We start from the raw sequence: 20505 nt of genomic DNA, 5'->3' as shown, positions 1-20505 counted from the left end.
TTCATTCAGTTTTAAAAAATAATAAAACTCATGAGAACAGCATTATTAAGGCTACTAGATTTTTTTCTGTTCAATTTCTGATTTAAAAAAAGATATTCGTAATCTCTTATTTCTGATTTTATGGTGTCCAAACCATTGCTAAGGGTGTTTTAATGGCAGATTTCAATGTACAGGTGAAAGAGTTGCTTAATCTGTCTGTTATCCCTCACTTTGTTTTATCTCTTTATCATGAGATCAATGAGGGAGAGGATTATCACTCAGGCTCCATGGGCAGTGTAGCTTTTCAGCAGGCTCAGTTTAAGTCCAGACCACTCACCTGAACATTTAGACAGATCTACAGATCTGCTCCTGTGTGCAGCAAGTTTGCTGATGCTTCCTTTTAATCTGCATCAGTCAGTGTAAATCATCTGTCACTTACTTTGCGTACAGTAATCCAAACTAATCTACTGCTGTACTTTCTATTCGATATTCAGAGAACGAAATTCTTTGTTTGTTGCTCTTCTTTGATTGCATCCATAAAAAAATATATGCGTGAGTGTGATACTTTATTGATCCTCAAAGGAAATTACTTTATACGACAGCTACATTCACAATCAAACACGACAAGAGACATCTAAACATAAAGCATACACATCTAAAAAACTAAACACAAAGAGCTAAAAGAAATTATTAAAGGAACCCAAAGTTTACTAATAAAGCAATAAAAGCTATAATGTATAAAGATATATGTGCAATGTGGCTTCTCTATCATTATAAAAAGTATCTGCATATATAAATAAATAAAATATATACAATGGTATCCCTTTAAACAAAAATAAAAAAAACTATTTTTACTGAGACATTGCTATGTTTCCTGTTGAAATTGTTCCACAAAAACATTTTCTTTAAAATCCCAGATCATGATTTTCCTAAACATAACCTAAACCTTACCATATGTTAACCACAGCGTCATTGAAACAAACACAAACACTACAATTTGTCACCATATGATAAAGTTCTATCTGACATTTATGTCACAATAGAGTTATTTCCACGTTGATATATTTTTATTTTGGGACAACTTATTAGCATGGTGTGAGGTGTTTTGTTTTTTTCAGGTCATATGCATTTTTGCACTTTTTATTTAGAAAACAAAAAGGTTCATATCATTTATTTTTAACATTGTCATGAGACTGTTAGCACCCTGGCATTAACATTTTTGCTCAAAGCTCTGCTGTTCATAACAGAGCTGCTAGCATGTCTTGTTTCTATATCTATTCATATTTTACATATGAAAGTTTAATCCCTATAAATGTAATTGGCAGTGGATTAAATGCCCTTTAAACCTTAAATCTGCGCTCATATAACAGTGCCCAATTGGCCAGAGATTAGACTGATGATGTGCTGTACGCTCATGGTGCAGTTGTGCTTTTAATACAGGCTACACGCACAGTTTCACAGTGTATCTTAAACTCATTCCTTCAGTTTAATGTTGTATTTGAGTAATATGCCAAAACTAAGCACAGCAGTGTGACTCATGTCTCATTCCACTGTACCGTACTCGTCCTAAATATAGACAGACGTGACAGTTGGTAGATTGATAGAAGTAAGGCAAGATGGAGCCTTGTTTTATATTCTAGTTAGAAAATATCCTCCAGGGATTACACTGCATGTGCAATCACTTCATAGATGTGCCACTCTCATTGTATCAAAGTCCCAAAACCCAGAGATGGAGACTGAATGATGAACATTATAGTAAACACTTACTAGAACCTCCTTACAAAGAGCAATTTCTATGTTGACCAAAAAATGAGATGAGTGGTTGTGTGGTCTGACAGATGCAGCATCTGAGTTTCCACTGGAGAGAAAAGCTGTAGAGACAGAAGGCAACTCATCTGGAAGTTATCTATCACAGGTCGTCATTATTGCAGTCTTCATTATCTAGCTGCTATAATGAATAATTACATCCACCAGCAGGGAATTCAACTTCTATTAGATCCTTATTTCCAGGATTTGAACATGATTGCAATCTGCTGCAGTGTCTTCTTGTGTGCTTGCATGTGCATGACATGCCTTAACAGATCACTGCAGTGGAGTCGTGTCACATGGTTTGGTATCTACAGTAAGAAGCTGCGGCATGATATGCATATAATCGGGAGCTGCTCTGTCTCTATCATTTCTTCTTTCTCTCCGTTCTCTTTAAGCCATTTACATTCATTTTGATGCACTCTTAGGCTCTCTCTGTCTTTGTCACCTTCCCTTCACCCTCTCCGTCAAGCGTTAACACCGAGTGACACAGCATGATCTGTGTCTTTGCCAGCAGATGCCCAGTCAGGTTTTGTAAGCACATAAAGCTCTCCTGCACAAGCATCAGCTCCACTTCAGCCTGTTCTGGCAGTGACAGCAGCAGTGTGGTCATGATGGAGGGGGGAGGAGGAAGGGGACAGGAGGATGAAGATGGGGATGTAATTGGCTCTGGAAAAGTGTGATGTCATGCTTTATGGGCTTGCTGACAGGGCTTTGCAAGTGTGTGGATATTAAAAGTTTGTAGCAGATTTTTGTGGACAAATATTCTTTCTTATGTCCTTAATTTGTGGCGTAGTAGATGGACTGTAAAACCCCACATGTTGGTGATGTTATAGCCCATTAGCTGCCATTCCTTTTGTCAGTTTTTCCTACTAAAAGAAACCTGCACCCAGTGGTGGAAGAAGTATTTAGTTCCTTTACTTAGGCAAAAGTAAAATTCCAAAACACCAAGTTATTCCAAAAAACAAACTCAAAATATCACTCAAAATAATTTTAAAAAATAATAATAATATTTTGATAAAATAGAGAAAATTTAAATGCTTATTTTTCTGCAAATGGACTGCTAATCATTGCAGCTGTACTAGTATAAACAGTTTGGTAATTTTTATGCAAAGATCTTAGTCTGTAAAATAACTTAAGTGTTCAGATAAATTTAGTGAAGTAAAAAGTACAATATCTCCCTTGAAATGTAGTAAAAATATAAAGTAGCATAAAAAGAGAATGCTCAGGTAAAGTAGTTCCTCATATTTATAAAATACAGTACTTGAGTGACTTTACTTCATTACATTCCTGCACCCCAAGTGTAGTCAACCAGCAGTGCCTTCTTGACACTGTAATGTTTTTACTCTTCTTATCTGTTATGTATTTGCGAAAGTTTGATTCCACTAAATGTATTTGTCATTAAAATTAGTTTTAGTAACCTCAAGTAAATAGGTGCAATCAAGCTAAATATGTGGGATAAAGGAGGTAAAATCAGCATGAAACTTGCAGAATAATTAAAATCAGCCAGACACTGTTTCAAATGTCAGAAACACTTGATTTGTTCACAGAAATTATGGTTTATTCAATCAAAATAATAAATAGAGAGCGACAAATTTGAATTTGGATTTACAAGGTCCTTTCCCTGCTACTCTGTGTGCCCGCTGAGTTAAAAATACAAAATTACACTTTATTTTCTCATTTTTTTGTAGTAAACCTCTCCTGCATAACCCTATTCTACCCCGCACCACAAGTAAAAGCAGGGTTATGAGCATGTGAAAGTGGATCGTTTACCACTGAGTTGTGGTTTGGCAGTTCTCTGCTCCCTGTTATTGTTTCAAGTCCATTCTTGTAAATGTTATTTTGTTATTTGGAAAATGGCATCACTGCCTCCTTTTGGCAAGTGACAGTACTACACATCTCATTATATAGTCTGACATCAGTGATTCCCAGTTTACAGTTACCTCATTCATTCTTTTGTAACCTGGAAACTGATGATTGTGCCAGAATATAACAAAAGCATTTGCTGGGTATTCAGTTTAATTCATGGAATATATGACAAAAATCTCAACACTTTTTGGGGTGACAATTTGATTAATATTTAGTGATTATTAATAGGTGTCACATGAGCTCTGTCAATGATGATTGTGTAAAGCAGACAATTGAAATGACAGAGCAGCAAGTGAAAATAAAGTCCAGTCTCTCCTCTTCTCCTCCTCTCTGTTCTTTGTCTTTTCTCCTCCGCATTTCCTGCTGGTAAAAGGGGGCCGCTATGGTGGGAAAAGAGAAGAGGGGATGAAGCTTTTGAACTCAGTCCTAATACAAAGGCTCTGCAAACTGTCCACAAGTTGTTACAGTGTTACTGAGCCACCACTGTTGTGTGTTTTTGCCACAGAGCCGTCAGCTTCTGAAGGACAGTTTCATGGTGGAGCTGGTGGAGGGGGCCAGGAAGCTGCGGCACGTCTTCCTCTTCACTGATCTGCTGCTCTGCGCCAAACTGAAGAAACAGATCGGAGGGTAAGAAATGTGACTGTTTTTGCAGGTTGCAGTTGGATGTCCCATATCTTATAAGGGGTGGAGGAAAAAATTGATACAGCATAGTATTGTGTTAATTTGTGTGGCATTATCAATACAAAGAAGCCAGTTATCAATTTTTTATTTTTTGGTTTTCATTTTTGGGGGCTATAATTCATTAATATTGCAAATACAAATTACAACTTCAATACAACTGATTTAAATGCGAAACTTTACCTTTAAAACTTTATCTTACTAGATAAAATAGATAAAGACAGTTTTCTCCTTTGGACAAAGAATTTACATTTAGAAAACATAATACATTGCAATATATTATATACAGTTATTATTGCAATACTCAGTACATTGCAAAACATTTAAAATCACAATAATATTGTATCATGATTAAAGAATTGTAATAATAATAATTCTAATAATATAGTTTGACATTAATTTTGCTCAAATTAAACATGTTCTTTGGTTAAAATGGCACAATTAATGACACATCTTATAACTGACTTACACCATAAATGCATTTAACCTGTTGTCTAATTTGTCTCATTTTATTTTATATTTTTCTCCCCTACCATCCCTCTCACTCACACACATCTTTTCTTCACCTGTCCTTTCATACCTCCTTCACATCCATCTTTTATGCTCACCTTTCACCATCCATCTCTTCTCCTGTTTCCCTCTCCTCTTCCTGCTGCAGTAAAAACCAACAGTATGACAGTAAGTGGTACATCCCCCTGACCGAGTTGACCTTCCAGGGCCCCGAAGAGACCGAGCCACTTACCATCCCCCAGGTCCCTGATGAAGAGCTCGACGCCATGAAGGTCAAGATCTCACACCTCCGCAGTGAGCTTCAGAGAGAGAAGGTACTTCTTATACAATGTTTAACAAAAAAATGTTCAGGAACTAAAAAAAGTGTCTGTGTTTCAGATTGACAACTACATTTTTTCTTTAAGTTTGTCCTCTTGGGTTGTGAAAGAGTTTTACACGATTTATTGGATTCACATTTTTCCCACACAAACAGTCAAATGTTTTCACCTCTGTGTTTTCAGAGAGCCAACAAGGGTTCAAAAGTCATCGACCGTCTCAGGAAGAAGCTGTCTGAACAGGAGTCTCTGCTGCTGTTAACATCTCCGAGCATGCCCATCAGAGTCTACAACAAGAACGGCAAGGTGATGACAGAGTCCTACTTCATCATCATTTCTGCTCTATCATCATCCTCCTACTGCTCCCTGGACACTCTTCTTCTCCATATTTCATCTGTTCTTCTCATTCCACTGCAATTTTGTCATCCTCCGCTTCATTCCCAGCACAATATCCCCTCGCTGATCTTCCCTAAAATGAATTCTCCTTGATCTGTCTCTGACTTTTTTGTATCAGTATGGAGCTGTTTGATATCTTACATCTGTTAAAGCTGGCTAAAAGAGAATAAATGACTGCAGAGTTTAAATTTTTATATTTGCACAGATGACACATGCCCTTTTAATTCTTCAGTCTACCTCTCTTCTTATTAATCAGTGATGAAATAACAGCCATTTTTTTGTCTGCGTTTGTGTTCAGAGTTACAGTTTCCTGATTTCATCCGACTACGAACGTGCAGAGTGGAGGGAGTTACTGAAGGAACAGCAGAAGAAATGTAAGTAAAAATGTCCGATCCAAACCAAGATGCTAATCCAACAACCTTGTGATGTAGATACAGGGATCAATACATGATACTGTTGACAGTCAATATTTATTGTCCTCCTCAAGGTTTGAAAACTTCTTCCTTGACTTCCATGGAGCTGCAAATGTTGACCAACTCCTGTGTCAAACTGCAGACCGTCCACCACATTCCACTTAGCATCAACAAAGAAGGTAAGATGCTCATTTTTTTTTAACACTCAAATCAGTTTTACTAAACTGAAGTTGTCCTTATCATACTATGTTCATGCACATTCAGTCTTTTTAATTCAGCTGTTGGTTTGACCCTGCCACATGGTGCATTTGGTAGATATTTCCACAGTTAAATTATAAGCTCTTTGGGGCTCTCTGTGTGATTACACTTTCACACTTTCTTGATTTTGTTCTTTTTTTTAAACATGTTTTGTACAGCATCTCTGTTGTAAACCACAAATGCCAGAAAAATTGCCCTGGAAAGAGATTATTATGATTAATAGTTGTGATTCAGATGGGGATAAAATGTACACAGAGGTCTAAGCCATGTGTTTTATACTGTACACGGCTGTTTTATCCCTTCCTTCCATGTCTGAGTCTGCTCCAAAACAAACAGAGATCTGAATGCTTTTCTAATTCCCTCTTCACTGTCTTTTTTTCCCCTGCTTGCTGACTGTTTTTCCAGAGGATGAATCCCCCGGTCTCCACGGGTTCCTGAATGTAATCGTCCACTCTGCCTCCGGCCTCAAACAGAGCTTAAGTGAGTCACTCACCTTTAACATTCGTGCGAACAACTGAAAACACAACTAATCAGACAAAATGAGTTACAAAGAAAAGCTCAACTTTAATGTAACCACAGAGCAGTGGAAAACAGTGCTGAACAGTTTGTTCTGGTGGAGACTTTTGGAAGTTTGTGTTTCCCACAGACTTTACTTTAATTTTAGGTTAATGCTTTGAGTTTAATTTGTAGGAACTCACATTTTTTAATGAATGTCTTCAGCTGCTGGTCTGGAAAATTTACTGAGCTGCATGAAACATTTTAAAAGATTGAATGTGACTAATTCCTTATTTGTTCTCCACAGATAACACCTAACATTTAGCCAGTTCAATTGCTAATATGATACACCTACAAAGAGCACTTTGGTCATCATATAAATGTCATATCTTATCAGTCCTCTCCTCTCTATCAGATCTCTACTGCACATTGGAGGTGGACTCCTTTGGCTTCTTTTCAAATAAAGCCAAGACGAGAGTGTATCGGTACACTACTGAACCCAAATGGAACGAGGTAAGAGTCTGGTACATTATCAGCATGCAGCTGTACATATTCCAGTTGAAATAAAGTGTCCCAGCAGAGTCTGGATTAAAGGAACAGTGTGTAAGATTTAGGGGGGTTGTAGTTTGCAACCAGCTGAAACTTCTCACAGTTGGAATTCCTTTGGGAGATTTTTACTGGGAGCTGAGTCATCTGCAGAGGTCTCTTCCTCTCCAAAACAAATGGACCAGGTGATTTTAACCAGTAAAAACAACGAATAAAGAAGATTCATATTAAAAATCTATGATTCCATGATGCTGTTTGACATGTCGGAGACAGGCCACTGGCCTAGATCCCACTTATGTGTGCTTTTTGAGAGTTTTTTCCTCTGATAACATAACATCCAGATGTTCAGTAGGTTTTTACTGGGAGCCAAAATATCCACAGAGGTCTCTTCCTCTCTAAAACAAACACACCATATTATTGAATCTGCTAAAAACACTGAATAGAGCAGTTTTACGTAACAAAAAACCCCAAACAAACAGGGTTTTTCCATCATTCTTGTCACAGAGGGGCTGCTTATAATGGTGGCAGACACAAAAACACTAATGGCCCTGTCTGGAGCCAGTGTTTGGTTTGTCTGTTGTGGGCTGCTGTAGAAATCTTGCGGTGCAACATCATCACCTCATAATTATAAGGCTCTGTCTGACATTTTGGTCAAACCCTAACCCATCTGTGACAACTTCTTTTTTTGTACTTTTTTATTTTAAAAAATTAAAAGATTCATATCATTTCTACTACTTGTAATGCAAAACTTCGAAGCTCAATGTCTCAAAACCGCACAGAATGCAAATTCTAAGGTAATGACATGGTGATTTCTGCAGACAAGAACATGCAGCCAATGCAGATATAAACAAGTCATTCTAAGCTTATGAAAACACAATGATTGATATTTTCAGGTGATTATACACTAAAGAAAACACATATCATAAAATAGTGCCAATATATCCCCCAAAAGCCTACAAACTGGACCTCTGATAGAGGGATCAATTATGAGTCTGTGCTAAAAGTGCTAAAAATCAAATTAGTACCTGCAGTAATTTGTAAGATGTTATTTTCTTTGTTATTTTCATAACGTTGGTTTCTTTTCAGCTAACTTAGACATACATGAGCACATCTCCTTGTTGGTACAGTTTGCACTGCTTGTCATGTATCTGACATCTGCTCCTGCAATCAGCTATCTGTCCATCTTTGAGTAATGACAAGAGGAGAACACAGAGCATCTGCAGCCCCTGCAAACATATAGCAAAACAAACACATATGCATCCTATATATGCATGCAAGCTGGCATGCATGTACAACCATGAATGCATTAACGACACAGCTGGATGTTAGAGGTTAGCACCACAGAGGAAGAAGAGCTTTGAGACACAATCAGCGGTTCGGTTCATCTGCGGCACAGTTTTTTCCATGGCGGTCCCGAAGAATCTTTGAGGATTTTTTGCTCAGCAAAGTGGAAATAATATCCGCTAATGAGGAGCTGCTGGTGATGACTCACATCTGTCCGAATGCTAAGTGAACCAATGCAGTGTGGGCCTCAGAACGATGTAGAAAACATATGCAGAGTGCTTCCCCAGTATGTAATTACAGGGTATGTTGGTCAGAATGTAAGGATTAAAATGTAGGGTGGACACTGATTTTCCTTGTTGTTATTCCTACATCTATTCGTGCCATTGTACTTAAAACTTGCACATTTTTTTGCACACATTTTTTGCAGCAATCGCCCTACAACTCTTTCTGTGTTTTTTTTCTTCCCCAAAGGAGTTTGAGATTGAGCTGGAGGGCTCTCAGACCCTGAGGCTGCTCTGCTATGAGAAGTGTTACAACAAGACCAAGCAGAACAAAGAGGATGGAGAGAGCACAGACCGCATCATGGGGAAAGGACAGATCCCGGTATGACATGACGTCACCCCCCCTCTTTCTGCAGACCCAACATGACTCATTACTGATAGGCAGTTATGTCACCGCTGCAGCCACGAAGCATGAAATCCATATTAATGCTCAGTGAACGACTTAAACTGAGTATGATGTAAAAATTGGCTGATTAGTTTAATTGCCCTAATATGGAATGGATGGGTGAGGGGTGGGTTAAATGGAGAGATATTGCTGCTCATTGCATGTCAGGGAGGATGTGCAGCATTTTTTTTTTGATAAAATGACGCAAAGCTTTAATTTTCATGCCACTGATCTCTCATTGTGCTGCCAGGTTTAGTTGTTTAAAACATTACTCATGGTTCAAGTGTCTCTAATGGTTGTTGAGTATCAGCAGTGCCAACCTGCACATGTGGAAATGACATCATGTGTACTGTCCCTAAAATGTGCCAAAATCCTAGAAAAAAAACAAACAAAAAACCCACAGACACTCTCCTCGGCAGTCTGGCAGTGAGCCCGAATGATCGCACGTTGATAGCAGGTGATTAGGTTGCAAAGACAGTGCCAGCCTGCTGGATAATGCCAAGTGTCACTCAAGAGATCAACAGAGAGAGAGCACAAAGAGCACATTAGAGAAAGATAAATGCACGATGTAAAGATGTAGTCGGAAGTCTTTTCTTTGATTCACCGCCACCAAAAACCTCCTCCTTTCACAGCCGGGCAGGTATGTGTGTTTGTTTGTGTGTGGATTATACACTGCTGAGCATTGTTTTACCTCACACCCACAAAAACAAACAAATAGATCCTCTTTTGGTTTCTGAACTGATAAACAAAACACAAGACAAGAAGAAAAATACAGAACCAAATGTTAAAAATCGACAAATCAACAAAAATACAAGACGAAAGGGCTTATGACTGTCCCCTTTTATACGATTGATATTTTAATGAACCAGTCATGGAAAACAATGAAGCAACATTAGGTTAATGTCATATTAGCAGTTTTCATTTTAAGCAGTGTGTCCTGAACAATTTGTTCAAACTGCATCAACTTCAGACATGTCTCCTTGTTGCCTGACGTCTGCCAGACCTGTGAATCACAGTCACATGCTCCACCTAGTGGCTCCTTCAGTAATCTTGTCACATGAGCACTTCTTGACAGATGATGTCATTCAAAACAAACCACCCGGAGTAGTGAGGAAGTTGCTCAGCAGGAATTTCATAAATCCAGGATGAGAAACTGCCACTCCTGTCTTCAGTTGGAGCCACAGTGGCTGAGAAATCCCTCAGATTACTGTTCAGTTTGCTGGTTTGCTGTGGCATCTTTCCTGGTATCGGTGCAGCGTATTCTACTCTTTCCCTCATACACATACAAATGTTCAGTCCTATATGTCTGTGATTGTATGTGAGGATTTAAAATTTAAATCTATATTGCAACACACATTGCATTTTTTTCAATCCTGGATAGACTGCTTTATATAGAGAAATACAAGTATTTTTTATCCAGTCCTGACCTTTTCTTCTTTTAAGCATGCACGTTAATCTCAAGTCATCTCACAGATCTTTGTCATATATTATATATAGGCCTGTCTCCATCTAATTGTGCTGTAAAGAAATATTGTCTTCTTTTATCTTTTTATGCAGCGTTTCTAAACTATCCTGGCTCACACTGCTGGCTTCATGTCAGTATTTAACACAATTTAGTTTTACAGACTTGTGATTTATTAGAGATGATGTTAAACAGCACAGGGCTCTCTGAACCTTCGACCAGTGACGGCTGATTTAGATAAAATCATATTGGTTGGCCAAAGTCTTGAGCCTTTAAAACATTTTTATCAGGAAGCAAAAGGAGCTTTGCTGTTTTTAGTGGAACGTAATTCTTTGTAGATAAACGGCTCAAACAGAAGAGCACTCTCAGCAGCGAAAGATTCAGTTATGAGAAACATGATCCAGCTTCGCACGCAACCAGATGGGGCTTAGCCTAGGTAAACATTCAACATACAGTGTACTGTGTGTGTTTGTTTCAGTGTGTCAGATGTGTGTGCACTCAGATTTTATTGCTCCAGATGGCATGTATCTTAACATCTGAGTAGGTTTGTGCTTGTTTGGGCATGAATTTAGTCTTTTTAAACAAATTAGATTTGTTTATTATTTTTATGAAGAAGATTTGCATTGTGGCTGCCATTATAGTGTTATGTACTGCTGTGTTGACATAACTGAGCAATAAATAAGCAGGACAACAGTAGATAAAGATGGCATAATCTTAACAAAGTAAATAAACATCAAAAATTAATAATGGAGCTATAGTCAGTCATCACTATAAGAGTGATATTTTTCCTTCATTTATGGCCTGTAAACCACCTAAATTTTAGATTTTTTTTCTCTTAACTAACAAATTTGCAACGCTGAGAAGTATTCAGATCTTCAGAAAATGGAAATATCCAAGTAAAGTACCTCAAAATTGAGTAAATGTACTTACTAACATTACACTGCTGGAAATATAATGGGATAGAAGTAGAAAGTAGCATGAAATGAAAATACACGAGTCTGAATAGAACTTAAGTGAGTAAATGTAATTGTTGTCACTTTCCACCACTGCAAATAGGAGGTTAAACACACTGAAGAATTGACTGTATGTATGTGTTAAAATATCTGTTTAGTTCAAATGAAATATCACTCAGTATATACTAACATGTATTGTCCTTTTGTGTCGCCTCCACCAGCTGGACCCTCCAACTCTCCAAGGCAAAGACTGGCAGAGAACGGTTATTCCCATGAATGGGGTGAGTACAACAAATTATTATGCTTTTTTTCTGTATTTCCTACCCTTTTTAAAAAGTTGACAATTTTGATCTTTTTTTCTATTAATACTCACATTAGGGGTCAATGTTAGCTCCAGTGCAGCTTTGCATTGATACTGGCATTTCGCAGCTGTGAGAATTATTTAGAAAAATGTCTCATGAATATGGTTCAGCAATTGATTCGTCTGTGAAGTCTACATCTGGTTTTAGCATGAGGAGATTTCCCCAAGATCATAAAAAGCCATTGCAGATAGATGTCAGGACTGTAACACTATAAACCTGTTTTAACTCAAAGCCCTTTTTTTTCCTGTGTCAGATCGAGGTAAAACTTTCCATGAAGTTCACCAGCCGAGAGTTCAGCCTAAAGAGGATGCCCTCACGGAAACCCATGGGTGTGTTCGGAGTCAAGATCTCCACAGTGACCAAGTGAGTTGATATTTTAACACACATAAGCTACCTAATTATAGAGTGCTGGACTTACACTCGTTAAACTGACTTTAGCACTTTGTAGTCTTCTGACCCTCAAAGTGCTTTTACACACACATTCACCTGGTGGCTGAGGCTACCATACACGTGCCACCTGCTACTCAGCTTTAACATTCACACACACTCAATACGTCAGTAGCACAGTTGGAGCCAATTAAAAAGAAAAAACAACGGTTGGCGCTATAGGCAAGATGGACGCTATTGAGACTGGTTTAAATCAGCATGTCTTCTCAATAATAACAGACATTAAAAGTAATAATAATAATGCCAGACATTGTAGTTCGTTTTAAATCAAAATCAATTGCCCCTTCCCAATGCAATGTCAATTATCAAAGTCAATGACACTGCAATGCAGTATCAGACTTAAGGTGGAAACTGAGTGTAACTAGTTGACAGTTTTGTCTATTATCAGGCAAGGTCACCTGTGGGCTGTTAAAATCCAAACAGTAATCCTTGCTTCTATTAGTCTGTCAGGCATCAGTGGTACCTTTTTATTTTCCAGTGGTGTTCCTCAGCTCAGTGACTATTGTCTTTTAAAAGAAGAGATAGTCTTTGCCCAGATATTCCAGAATATTAGCCATTGTTTCTAGGCATTATCGTTATCAGACAGAAAGCCGATGGGTTCTGAGTTTAAAATGATGCAAAACACAACAATTAGTTTTGTTCATTTTATCTTTTTGTTTCAATAAACAAAACAAGCAGTGCTTCATTTATTCAGTATTTCTGCTGTTCAGTGAGTTACTCAATATACGCTGCTTGCTAGTGATTATTGATGTTTGTCTCCATCCAGGCGAGAGCGCTCTAAGGTGCCCTACATCGTCCGTCAGTGCCTAGAGGAGATTGAAAGGAGGGGCATGGAGGAGGTGGGCATCTACCGGGTATCAGGTGTGGCCACTGACATTCAGGCCTTGAAGACCGCCTTTGACACCAGTGAGTGTAGCCTTCACCTATATACAGTAATAGATTTCTGCAGGTTTCATGTAATAAAAATTTGTTTTATTTCATTTCTACCGACACTCAGCCATATTTCTGTTGAAATCCTCTTTGTGTGTATTTTTAAGCACAATTTTTAGTTCACTGAAGGCAGATAAACTAAAAAATAGTGACGTACTAAAATATTCTATTGTAATTGAATATGTCAACCCCTATTGTGGTTATAATATTGAACCTGCCATGCATTTCTAGGAGAGAAGGCTGAGAGGATTTATTGACCATCACCTGAAGGAAACCCTTTTTCTAATCTTTCCATTTCTGTTGATCAGGTGATCATCTCTGCAGCTCTGTATCTAACTTAGAGTGTTAACATGAAGCGTTTTCTCTGATGTGAAATGATTAACTGATTTCTGAACTAATTACATATAAATATGCATTTTTTGTGTGCTAATTGTGAATGCTCCATATGTGAAGTGTGTGTATTTTGAAAAATTTTGAGATACAGAAAATTAAGACGCATGGTGACTGCTGCTCGTGCCGAGGTGTTTCCCCGTCTTATCAACTTCCTTCGTCATTGCACAACCTCATATTTTTTTGTTCTCGTCTCCCCCCCTGCAGATCATAAAGATGTGTCAGTGATGATGAGTGAGATGGACGTCAACGCCATCGCTGGGACCTTGAAGCTGTACTTCAGAGAGCTGCCAGAACCACTCTTCACTGACGAGCTCTACCCCAATTTTGCAGGCGGCATCAGTAAGTCACGAGGCCATTGATGTGCTCAAATGTAATTAATTATCAGTGGATGCAACAAATGTCTACTGAGGGTTACTCAAGAAAAAGTCCTTTATTTGCAGGACATGTAAAAACTCATTTCCTTTGCTTCTGTCCAGCTCTGTCTGACAGTGTTGCCAAAGAGAGCTGTATGTTGAACTTACTGCTGTCGCTGCCAGAACCCAACCTGGTTACATTCCTTTTCCTTTTGGATCACTTGAAGAGGTAAGTCAACACACACACACACACACACACACACACACACACACACACACACACACACACACACACACACACACACATTTTTGCATCATGTGTAGACAGGTATGTCCACAAACACAGCAAATGAAACTCCTGCACAACAACAGGCCATAAATATAAATGAGGTGCATTTCATCACATACAAGTAAAGTACACAAATTAAGATTCCAGATAGATTTCAATTTCATGTTTTTGCCCCAGTATTATCTATATATTATTTATTAACAATCCAGATAAACTTGTAATTGGGTAATGACAGCTAATCAAAATGGCTTACATTTGTGTCCAGTGTTCACCTTTGTGCCTTCTATACTTCAAGAGAATACACTGACAGTGATCACGTCAGTCCGGGTCAAATTTTTCACTATAACTGGATGATTATTATATCTTTTTTCTCTTTTTCTTGATTTATAATTCTGATTATCATCTAAATTATATTTGTATATTCATTTCATGAGTATAAAGTAATTAACTGTTTGAAATGACTTTACAGCTGTTTGATTACGTTGAGATTATGTAAGCGGGCATTAATGAGTTGACTTCAACCACGGGTGCTTTCGGTTTTTGTCTCCATCACAAGCAGCCATGAATAGTTTCTCGTTGTTTGCGTAGACTACACAAGGTTGCCTGAGGAACACAGAGTTTTGCTGCTCCATCTTGTTGTCTCAGTTTTGGCAGTATGTTGTAAGGTTTGAGGAAACGCACTACATTTTTTCTTGCATTTTTTGTTTCTCTAAGAATGCAGATATACAGTATGTTTAAAAACATTGCACAAGTGTGTAATAGATGGTGCAAGGTCACAGCTGGCCTTGATCATCAAGAAAATTATAACTTTAAATATTTAGTCAGGACATCAAGAGATTGGATGTGAAATCATAAGAGGGGAACTATTTCTTATTCACCATTATATCTGATATTTTGTTAAAGGCAAAACTATGAAAGTTCAATATTTGTTGATTGGGACAATAGCTAGCAGTATGTAGGTGAGGTGACATGAAACAAAATGCTTATCGCTGTTGATTTTTCTTTTATTAATCAATTAATAATAATGATTTAGACTGTAAGTTGTAAGAATATATTGAAATGTAGAATTTAAGTTAACTGTTGTAGGAATTAAGACTTTTAACATCTCTGATATTCACATACACACACACAGAAAACATAGATCCCTTACTGGACATTAGCATCACCTGCACGTGCTCTTGTTATCTTTTTACGCCACTAATGGACTTTGTCATCGTCTCCGTAGGGTGGCAGAGAAGGAAAGTGTCAACAAGATGTCTCTCCACAACCTGGCAACAGTGTTTGGGCCGACCTTGCTGAGGCCTTCAGAGAAGGACAGCAAGATCCCTGCTAACCCCACCCAACCCATCAGCATGGGCGACAGCTGGTCACTGGAAGTCATGGCGCAGGTGAGCCACAGAGATCTTCTTCTGGAAGCAAAAGAATGTTGTTCAGGCAATGAAAAACTTGAGAAAAATATCCAGCAATTGCAAGAAGTGGATTTAGAAAATCGTATAAAAGAAATTTGAGAAAAATGTACGGGAAAATTCATTACAATTATCATAATTATATTGAAAAATGATTTTTTTTTACTTTCTTTTTTTTCCTTCATAATTTTTAATTAAAAAAATAAATATTTAATTAAATAATTTATTTTTGCTATTTTTTCCTTTATTTATTTTTAATTCCTTTTGGCTTTTTCCTACGTATTTGTAAGGAATTAAGTCAATTTGCACAGGTTTCTAAAGGTTAATTATCTATGCCATCCTCACATGATTGCATAAACACAACAATATGCAAATTCTAGATACTTAAGTACAAATAAAGGTGGAGGCAAGGAGCCATCCCCTCGTTCAAGAGGCATCCCACCCACTACCACTTTTGTCATTTCACAAATAGTACAGGTAATGTTTGTTTGAATTCATAGAAGTTCATCTATTTATACACAATAATATGGCATATCGCAATTGTGCACAAAGTTAGAAATGTGTCCTCTCATATTCAGCCTTTTGCATATCAAAAAATGCATATATCTACAATTATATTTTACATCAGGGATGTCACCAGGACACCTTTAATGTTTCTCCTTTAGTTCTACTTACAGCTGCAAATAATAATTCAAGTGACTATTATATTATGAAAGAAAGATATCCATTGATTAATGAATACAGTATGTGAGTGTATCCATCTTATGATCCAGTCTATTTATTTTCTATCCCCCCTGCAGGTCCAGGTGTTGCTGTATTTCCTCCAGCTGGAGACTATCCCCACACCAGATAGTAAACGACAGAGCATCCTTTTCTCCACTGAAGTATAGAGCTAACACTGACTCTGTTGACCATAAAGGAGTGAAAAAGAGACGGACTGTGGCTCAAAGTGAGCCTGTAGTAGTATGTTTTTGAATTGACTGATCAGATTTTGTGTCTCTCTGCGTCCCTCAAACACAAGAGGGTGCTATTGGACCTCTGGAGTTCAGAGGATGTGCGGCCCTTGACGTTCATGTCTCTCATTAGCTGATATTTAGTATGATTCCTTGTACCTTCAGTGACAATGTGGGTACAGCCCCCATCTACATTTGTCCACTGTGCTCTCTGTCGATCTTGAACCTTTACAGCTTGTTGTGGTTCATAAATCAGTCCATAAGAGAACAAAATACGCCTTTCTTGATTCTTGTATTTGTTTGCCAACAGATCATGTACCTTTGAGTTTGGGCATTTTTTCCAATATGTGTTTCTTTTGGACAATCAGCGACTCACAGCAAAATATGCTCATTCATCATCATTGCTTCATGTCCTGCTGAGGAGAATTCTAACCGTGTCTTACATCATCTCCGTGCAGCTTTCCTGAAAAGACAAGAAGAGACCTTTGTGCAGTTTTGGGGAGTTAAAAATTAACATCCATCACTGCCAAGATATTTCTTTGTGTCAGGAAGCCAACACTTGTTTGTGAAGGTGTTTACAGCATAAACAAACCAGTCAGACACAAACACTACAGTTTGAAGAGAGACAGTAAGACTACAAAAAAGGACCCCTGATGATTAGTAATAACACTGCAATCTGACTGCCTGCGGTTTTTCATAGAAGCAAATTTCCTCTTTTTGTGTTGTATGGGTTTCAAGATAGTCTTCAGCTCGAATATCCGGGAAGCAATATATTTTCTAACATTGAATTGTCTGCGTTCATATCTTTGCTGATGAAATGTCCTTCTTATTGTAACATAGGACATCTTGCCAAATTAATATTGTTTGTTTGTTTTCAGGAGAAAAGGAAGCAGTTGTATTTACAGATACAGTATGTACATAATCTTAAAGTTGTATTTTTTTTCTTTTTGTTTAACAGTATAATCATTGTTGGTATTATTGTAATTTATTTTTTGGGGGGGGTAAATCGGTTTGTTTTTCTATGTGAACTTTTTTTCTGTTTAAGAAAGTGGTAGGTCTTAGCCTTGACTTCAAGTCTTGCAGTAAATAAGCAGGATTTAGCCTTGTTCTTATAGAAACTACTCAGCTGTTCTGTCCAGCCTATTCATTTAGATATTATTATGAAGGGTAACACACACCTTGTAGTTACATACTGTATGCTGCTGTGGAAAAAAGGCACAAGCTCTTTAACTGCTGGGTGTTCCTCGGCAGAACGTCTCACATCCAGAGACCGTCGCCTGTCTAGTGTAGACATTATGCAATGTCATGATAGAGCACACACACTCACACACAAACACATATGACATTGTGTCTTTTTGTACCATTTAATCTTTGGCTGCAGAAGTGCACTCATGCAATGTTAGAACTACTGTATAACAATTCAAGTGACCTGAGTGCTCAGCATTTATGCCCATAAAAGAGCATATCAGTAGGTTTTAATGAGGGGATATTATTTTGTTTCAACTTCCCCTAACATCTTTTTTATTTATCTCACGAATATGGCAAAATGTCCTACTTATTCTTTGTCCCTTTAAATGTTCTTCATCCCCTTAAAGAGTATATTTGTTTGTTTTTTTTCAGCATGGACCCTGTTTTCCCATGTTCATGTTTAAATTGGTCCAGCAACATCTTAACAGACTGCAAGGGGCATGTTCGCATTGTCAATTTAAGGGGCTTGTTTTTAACACTGACAGGCTCAAATTATTATTAGAAGTGTCTGACCACATCAGAAAGGAGATAGAAAAGAGATTGAACTTTTTGTTAAAGAGCAGGATCCTTGTTGTTTAACTATTGCTGAAATTACCAGACTGTATTTAAATAAACGTGAATTTATCAATTAAAAACACACTTAATTCAAAGTCAGCAGGAATAAATTAAAATTCTCAAAAGCCATCTTGGTTCGTCTTTCCACAGTTTCAACAATCACCAATTCTGGTTTGGCTGAAATTAACCCTTACATTACCCAGTAAGATGTTAAAATATGCCTGCTCTATACATGCTAAAATGACTGTTTATTTACATGGAATCTGGTCTGTTTGACCTGTCTGTTTGGGATGTTTCTGGTTTGACAAAAAGGATCTTACTCTTTAGCAAAAAGGTTTACATCTGTAGGGATCCTTTAACGCCAACATCATTTAACGCTGCACAAATGTCCCAAGCGTTGACATTGCAGCTTGTTTCTTTGCTGTAGCCTTCTCACTCAAAACTGGACCAATTTCAAAACTTCTTTTTCCCATTAGTAGTAAAGTCACAAAACATGGGAAAATATGGTCCAGGTTGCAGAGGTTACCCTTTGAGCCTGAAGGTGTTCAACTCAATGGCCAATTTAAAGAAAATCTCTTAAGATACTTGTTTTTTTTTTATACAACAGATGCATATCTCTCATCTTAATTTCTGTCGTTGATTTAACATGCAGGCATGTTTTATTGATTTTTTTTTTTTTTGCTGTCATGTTTGCATCACTGTCTTTGGGATGTCGTTAACTGGTTTACATTATAACAGCATATCCTTTTTCTGGCCAATTTAAAAAGATTGTTGCGCAAACAATGTGAACTTATCATTTAAGGGTAAATATCATGCTTGGTTTCCCATATAAAACTATAACCCATTGACCAATTTAATGGATCTGATAAGGGCTTGTGTGTGGTTGTGTCCATGTCTAAGATAACGTAGGAGGGGCGTATATGAGTAAATATTATATATAACATGTTTTAAGTTTTTAAATGTCTTCAGACTTACAAAAGAAGGAGTTTTTCCTTTTGAATACATATCAGCTCTCAAAATCGTAAGACACTTACACTCATATGCACATAATAATACAGATTAACACACAATTTTTGTGTCATCCCCATAAAAAAAACAAGATTTTATTCTGAAAGTCTCCATGCCTTCAGTCCCAGTTTTTACTGTAGCATGCACACCTCGTTTCATCATTTTTATGTAAGGATATGAGACAAAGAATGAATGCACCATTCATTCATCCGTCACCTATATTACAAGTCCTGATTGCCTACACAACTCTACCCTATCGTGCCTCGACACTTTTTTCGTTTAGCGCCTGAAACGTTAAGTCTCCTGTTGCCTTTGCTGAGGACAGCCACACACTCTAAAGACTAAGACAGGACCTTAAGCACGGTCTTAGCTCATGTTGTACACGCCCGTTCTACTCGCCACCTTTGTCTGACTGTGATGCTGTAACTCAAGTCAGTCTTTACGGGGCAAAGGACAGAATTTCCTGCCTGTGTCCTTGTGTTTGGCTCCTTTAATGCCTTTTTATTTTTATTTATTTATTCTTTGTCCCTGCTTGGTTTAAGAAGGTCTACTGGATCTATTTATTTATGATATATCACCTAAAGCTAAATTAATGTTAAAAAAAAAAGGTCTTTGTATGGTGTGCTTTCTTTGGGAAAATGTAAGTCTTATGTTGCAGTCTGTTTAGCAAACATCCTGTTAAAAGTAAAAACTATTTGTCACTATTTTGTCCCAGAATCAGAACCACTGTGTACAACTGCAAACCCTGTATTCCTGCATCGTCGGCTCATCTCTGTAGTTGGATGTGACAGACTGGCCACTGTGATTGTTTATCTGATTTAGATAACTGAAGATGCAGGTTTCGTGAGTTTCAAAAGGCAGATTTCTGTGAGCTCAACTCACTTTTCAATGGAGTTGTATAATATGTATTATACTAGAGAGTACATTATTTG

General features: G+C 37.6%; 1 protein-coding gene across 1 annotated transcript in view; it reads left to right on the top strand.

Annotated features, from left to right (window-relative positions):
- Nucleotides 1-20277, top strand: part of bcr (BCR activator of RhoGEF and GTPase) — a 99952-nt gene extending 79675 nt beyond the window's left edge. The window contains 15 exon segments of the mRNA XM_042509140.1: nucleotides 4160-4281; nucleotides 4991-5156; nucleotides 5343-5462; nucleotides 5851-5926; nucleotides 6040-6144; nucleotides 6629-6703; nucleotides 7134-7231; nucleotides 9020-9151; nucleotides 11851-11910; nucleotides 12245-12354; nucleotides 13205-13344; nucleotides 13966-14100; nucleotides 14238-14343; nucleotides 15629-15791; nucleotides 16610-20277. Coding sequence (XP_042365074.1) covers nucleotides 4160-4281; nucleotides 4991-5156; nucleotides 5343-5462; nucleotides 5851-5926; nucleotides 6040-6144; nucleotides 6629-6703; nucleotides 7134-7231; nucleotides 9020-9151; nucleotides 11851-11910; nucleotides 12245-12354; nucleotides 13205-13344; nucleotides 13966-14100; nucleotides 14238-14343; nucleotides 15629-15791; nucleotides 16610-16699 — 1698 coding nt within the window. The 3' untranslated portion in view covers nucleotides 16700-20277.
- The last annotated feature ends 228 nt before the right edge of the window (nucleotides 20278-20505 follow it).

Source organism: Plectropomus leopardus, chromosome 20, assembly GCF_008729295.1.
Source record: "Plectropomus leopardus isolate mb chromosome 20, YSFRI_Pleo_2.0, whole genome shotgun sequence".
Lineage (NCBI taxonomy): Eukaryota > Metazoa > Chordata > Actinopteri > Perciformes > Serranidae > Plectropomus > Plectropomus leopardus.
Note: the sequence above shows the minus strand (reverse complement) of the source record. Positions and strands in the feature narration are given on the sequence as shown.